The 6,216-nt window shown below is 51.8% G+C and overlaps 1 protein-coding gene across 1 annotated transcript; it reads right to left on the reverse strand.

Annotated features, from left to right (window-relative positions):
• Positions 1-6,210, reverse strand: TEX261 (testis expressed 261). The gene is made up of 6 exons (XM_008579139.1): positions 6,112-6,210; positions 5,143-5,222; positions 3,807-3,960; positions 1,569-1,636; positions 767-869; positions 1-592 (listed from the first exon to the last, which is right to left on the reverse strand). The coding sequence occupies exons 1-6, from the start codon at positions 6,179-6,181 to the stop codon at positions 477-479; spliced, it is 591 nt and encodes a 196-aa protein (XP_008577361.1). The 5' UTR covers positions 6,182-6,210; the 3' UTR covers positions 1-476.
• Between the last annotated feature and the right edge of the window lie 6 nt (positions 6,211-6,216).

A 6,216-nucleotide genomic window follows, 5' to 3' on the forward strand; every position in this document is an offset into this window, starting at 1 on the left:
TATTAAGGCAAACAGTGCCACCTAGAATCTTTATTCAAATGGGAATCAGCACTTGGACAGAAATCACAGTTCAACAGCAAAAACTATTTCTTTTGGAAGTGCCAAGCCATGGCCATCTGCCCAGAGAATTATCACTGTCTGCTCTCCAGCATCATAGACCCTGCCCTACCTGCTCCAGCTGAGCCAGAACCTCCCAACTCACCTTGGAAGGGAGAGGGAAGGGCTGGGGGACCTCAACCTCCTGGCTAAGCAGGCTCTGCCACCCTCTGGAGTGCCCCCTGAGGTTACAGCCTCTAGCAGTGTCAGATCCGAGCCAAGCTGAGACCCCTGAGGAGGGTGGGGATGAGGCCTCAGAGTCAAGGGGAAGAAAGCCAGGGCTGGTGGAAGGTGCCTTAGAGGCTCCCGGCCCCCACCTAGCACTGAGGCCCAGGGGCCTGACTCTCCTGATCTTGCCCCCACATTCCCTCCCAAGAGGTTCAGTATATCTTCTGACGACTGGGCAGAATGGCCTCTTTGATGAAGGAGAAGACAACCAGGATCCCTAAGCGTTTGCCCCGCTTGCCTTTGGTGAAATAATTGGAGACCACGTCATCTGTGGAGACATAGGTAGGGAAATGAATGTATGAGTGTTTGTGTGCGAATGTGAACACAGCTCTCCCAACCCGGAGCCCAAGTGTGTCCATCACAGGGCTGGACTCTGGTGCCCCAGCCAACTCAGGCCTTGCTGGCAGCCCCCCACCTTGGCCCCTTGCAAACCCCGTCTCACCTCCTGGCTGCATGGTGGAGGGCAGGACGTTCTCCCCAGCCGAAAGTGACACAAAGAACGCAAACGGGATTATCCACAGGCAGAAAGTGAAATAGGCCAGGACCTGGCAACAGGAGAGACTAAGAAGAGGGTGTCCCTGGAGGTGCCAAGAGTGGGCCAGGCGTGGTCACTGTGTTTCTTAGGCAGGTGGTAAGGAGTGCACAGAAGGCCCCACACCTGAACTCTGAAGGGGGTCAGGGCCCAGGAAGCAGGGACAGGACATCCTCAGACATGGAGAAAATTCAGTGGGGAAAGGTGGAGGCTAAAGATGACTGAATGTGGCTCCATCCCCAAATCGTGGTCATTAGGACAAGCAAGTCCTCTGGACTGAGGCGGATGGAGGGCAAGCCATGAATGACCCACACTCCCCAAAGTGACCTTGTTCTTCCCCTGGGGTTCAAACTGGAGCAGCAGGTGTGGAGAACTCCTGGAAGGAGAACACCTCGGCAGGCCATGCCTGCCCTGTGAGTTCTACATCAGACAAGGCCATCCCAGAGCCCCTTCCTGACCTTGGGATGACCCCCCTGGGGGGACCCAAACGATGCACTGAGGGATAGCAGTGTCCTCCCCACCCCAACCAAAGGGATCTCTTCTGTTTCTCAACCACGCTGCTTTCTAAATCATTTCTCTCTCTATATTTTTTGACACATAATCCCTGAACAGACTCTGTTTCAAATCATAGCTAAGTTCACAAAGCAAATCATGGAAGTCCCCTTTGCTCCCCTGTCCTTGTTAATAGCTGAATGTACTGGACACTTCTTACCTCTGAGAAAGGATAATATTCTTCTGCAAAAAACTGAAATGCTAGGTAATGATTCACCACCACTAGACCTGTTGAGGAAATGAAGAGTCAGTCAGCTTGGGGGAAATAACAAAACTGGACTTTTAATCTTTTAACCTTCAAAAGGCCACTGAGAGTTGGGATCCCTGAGTCTTAGTCCCGACTTTATACCCAACTCAGAGTATGACTTTGGACTAAGTACACCACTGTCTTGAATTCAGTTTCCCATCTGGTAAAATGGGAGGGTTAGTCCCAACCTGCCCATTGCAGAGGGCATTATGAGTAAAATTAGAAGGTAGGTAAGAAAGCTCTTCGCATGTTACAAAATGAGACTTCTAGTACACCACTGTCTTGAATTCAGTTTCCCATCTGGTAAAATGGGAGGGTTAGTCCCAACCTCCCCATTGCAGAGGGCATTATGAGTAAAATTAGAAGGTAGGTAAGAAAGCTCTTCGCATGTTACAAAATGAGACTTCCGTGTTACACAATCCAAAGCACTGTGACAATGAACCTGGTTGTTAGTGGATGTGAGTCCTAAAGAAAGTCATCCCATGGGAAGTAGGTGGAGAGAAAATCTTGGTGTACAGATCAGATTCCCCTAAGAGAATACACTCCAAACTGGGCAGAAGGGAGAAGACCTTCTCAAATAAAGAGGCTCTCATTCCTAGGGAAAAAAGAGCACCATTTGCTAGACACTTTGAGGTGCAGTCTTAGGGTTCCTCAGAATTCTGGGGAAGGGGACCCTTATCCATCCTGCCCCAGGGTAAGGCACACTGATCTGAACTAACATGTTCTGGACCCACACACATCTTCTTAGTGTGCAGCCAAGTTTATGAAAGAGAGAGCAGATCCTGGGGACAGGATGCTCAGAGACAGGCACCCCTGCCTGTTCCCCTAGGGAGGTGAAGGGCAGGCACAAGAAAGAACGTGTCCCCTGAAATGGAACAACCCTCACACGCACCTCATGGTAACTGCCATGTCTCTTTTCTGCTCTCTTACCTCACCCCCTCAAGGGCAAAGACCACAGTTCTGCTATGCCCAGCCACACTCTAGGGCTAAGGGACACTTGAGGATAGGATGGTGCCTGGCACCCTCAAGATCCTTTGGAAAAACTCTCTTGGGCATCTGAAGCACAGGTCAGGGGAGTGACAAAGGGAGGCTAGGGGAGCCTGCTGCTGTGGGGGTTGGCGGGATCTCCTCCCTAGGAAGATGCAGAGGAGACCTGGTCTCCAGGGAAGGGCTCCCCAAACTCACCCTTGCTGAGGAAATTCTTTGGTGAAATCACACCAAGACACTCAGGAAAGAGGCCAGTCCTAGCTCTAACACTGTGCTCTCCTTGTGGATAATATCCTCTTTCCATGTTTTCCCACTCAGAAATAGAAAAGGAACTCTAAAAAAACCCCAACTCCATGCAATATACCAACCAAATGCCAGGATGACTAACCAATAAAGATTACCAGGAGAGATGGCAATCCTGGTAACAAAGTACTTTCCATAATCTTTTCCACAATTATCTAAATATCTATAAGCACCTACTATGTGTCAACTGAGTTCTGCCAGAAACATCATCTCTGAACAGATGGAGAAGCTAAGGCCCACAGGGGAAAAATCTTTCCCAGGGTCAGAAATCAGTGGCTGGGCAAAGGCAAGAAGGCTGAGGTCCTCCAAACACATTCCTCAAACCTGAGGCAGCTGCAACCAGTGAGATCGAGACTAGACAAGGCAGCCTCCATGAGGCATTCACACCAGGCCAGTGTCTGCAGGAGGATCACAGCCCACGAGGCTCCAGTGTTAACCATGACTTCAGGCCAGAGGACTGGATGGGGAGCGAGCTGCCTGCCTGCCTGCCTGCCTGCCTGCCTGCCAAAGAAGGGCTTCAGGCTTTATCTGGCCAAGTAGTTTCTTTGAGGCTGAAACTACTCAGCTGGGGGCCCTGCTTCCACCAACCCACACCTCTTCTCCCTTCCCAAACCCTTCTCCAAACTTACCTCTCTGGAAAAGTCCTCCCTGTCTGAGTTCGCAAGTCTTCCAGCCCCCCAAATCCTAGCCACTAGAGCCACTGTGGGCTCTAGGGTCCTCCAGAGTAAGAAGCTGCCTTCCCCATCAGCCTGGCCTCCTGGAGGACCTCAGTGGCTTCCCTCCTTTCTCTTTTCAGTGCCCAGGACTGAGCTGGGCACATCCAATCACATCAGCTGCTTCCCCAACTCTGTCCCCTCTCACCGCATGACAGGATGAAGTTAGGCGAGGTCAGCATGATGAAGGGGAAGGTCTGGAGGAGGCCAAAGTAGACGAGGTTGGTGAAGAGGCCCACGCCAATCATGCTGGTGGGGAAGCGCTCAAAGACGTAGAGGCCAATCAGCACAGCTGTGGAGAACTGAAACAACCAGAGGCACACAGTGCAGGGAGCCTCTTCCAACAACCTGCCTGCACTCACTAACCCCCAGCCCACTCGGGGCAGCACTAGGTTCATGCTTCAATCTCCTCCTTTCACAGTCAGTCACAGGTCTGGTCTCCCCAACTAGACCCTCAGCTCCCAAAGGGCAGCATCTTTCAATGCCCTTTCTCAAAGTTTTCTGACAGTAACCCACAATTAGAAAAGCATTTTACACCATGATCCCAACACCCACATACATATATATGATTAGAGCTCAAATTTCAATTTAGTCTTTTCTATTCCATTTGCTAAAAAGTGCTGATCATGACCTACTGAATAGATTACATAACCCAATAATAAATCATGCCTGCAGCTTGAAAAACACTGTTCTGAAAGACTTATAGTTGTCAGTGCAACAAAAGACAGATGGATGAATGAAGGTCTAATTCCTGCACCAACGCCCACAAGCTGGGCCTCTGAACTGAGAGCTAAGGGCTGCAATCTTGTCTCCACCACTAACTCCCAACCCCAGGCCATGCCCAGAGTTGATGTGGCCGCTGAAATCAATCAGGTGACTTGAGGAGCAGTGCACTCTTCCTGTCCAATTGCATCCCCATCCCCAGCCTTTCTTGCTGCTGGTGGAAATCTGTCCACCAGCAGTCACTCCTGTGGCTTTGATATCAATGACAGGGACTGTGTCCTCAGGAAGAGAAGACTCCCATGAGATCAGGGGAGGTCAGGGTCAGGGCCAAGGAAGGTGCTCCCCTCTTAGGACATATCATTTGAATCAATTAGAAAGAGGATAATGCACAGGTACTCAAAACTATCCTAAGGTTCCTTTAAGTTCTAAATGTTTTGAGCAGAGCAAGGAGCTAGAGACAGTGGAAGACAGCTAAGCAAAGGCAAAGCATGGTCCTGTCAACACAGAATGTGCACTCGCTATCACCTTAAAGAAATGAGAACAAGGTCTGCAATGAAGCAATGCCACTGGGGAAAGAGATCAAGGAAGATTTGGGCCCGGGTGTTCAGACCCAAAAGACAGAGTACAGGTCAGGGAGGTAGGAGTGGTACTCTCAGGAAACAGAAAAGACAGAGGTCTCATCATGCATGCCAAACTTTCCCCACTTCCTGCTTTTAAGGCAGGAAAAAAGAGAGGGAATCCCAGGGAAAGCTGCCACTTACCCAGATCATGTATTTTATGATCCTGCTGGTGGCCACTGTGTATTCTTCTATCAATTCTGCCAGGTAATAGAGTCCAGCCGCTGGGGGAATGTGGAGAGGGGCAAATGGAGAATATCAGTCAGGGTCACTCCCACCACCCTAGTCATCCCTCTCTCTGTAGCTGGGTCCCCTCAACCCTTCATGGACTTCAGGTCAGGAACAAACCGAACAACCCATGTGTTGCCCTTGCAACTCTGGAGAAGTAAAACTTTGTCTGGGCGACTAAGGAGAGATTCATAAAAGTGAATGGAAGCCTGAATTTGACTCCTCCGCACAATGGTAACCTTTGGCCCAGAAAGCGGAATTTCTTTCACTAATTCAATAAATACCCGCGGGGAACTTAGTATGGGCTAAGTGCTGGGCCGAGTGCTGAGAATACAGCAGAACAACACAGACAAGATCCCTTCTGTGACATAGCTTGGACGGGGAACCAGTAAGGAGGGGAGACGTGCTACTTTAGGGAAAGTACAGGGCGCTGCTGGACCATCCAACTCCTGAGGAGGGCTTCCCGGAGGAGGTGAGATCTCAACTGAGATCGAGTAGGAACTAGTCAGAAGGGGGAAAATGTCAAAGGTGGAGAGAGCAGCAAGTACGAAGGGCCAAAGGCAAAAGGGCGGCGGTAAGCGTCGGGGAAAAGTTCGGCGCCCTGGGCCCGGTGGGGTGGGAGCGGCAGCAGCTGGCGGTTCACAGGGGCGGGCAGGTGCACTTGAGTCAGCCTTTCCCGGACACTGCTGGGGCAGACTGTGTGACACCTGGAAGGACCCGCAGTCAGGCCGGGCTGCTGGGCTGAGCAGCAGGGGCAGGAGCAGGCGGGACGGGAGAAGAGCGGCGAAGGCCGGGAGCGCCGGGCAGGGGTTCCCCGAGTGGCTCCGGAGGCCCCCTGCGAGGCCGAAGCGGGAGCCCGCGAGGGCCGGGGTCGCGAACTCTCACCGACGGCCAGCGTGATGAAGGCCACTTGGATGAAGAGCGACAGCCAGCTCAGCACGTACATGAACCACATGGCGCCCCCACCCCGCCCGTCCTCCGACCGCCGGG

Source organism: Galeopterus variegatus, unplaced genomic scaffold, assembly GCF_000696425.1.
Source record: "Galeopterus variegatus unplaced genomic scaffold, G_variegatus-3.0.2 Scaffold1820, whole genome shotgun sequence".
NCBI classification, from domain to species: domain Eukaryota; kingdom Metazoa; phylum Chordata; class Mammalia; order Dermoptera; family Cynocephalidae; genus Galeopterus; species Galeopterus variegatus.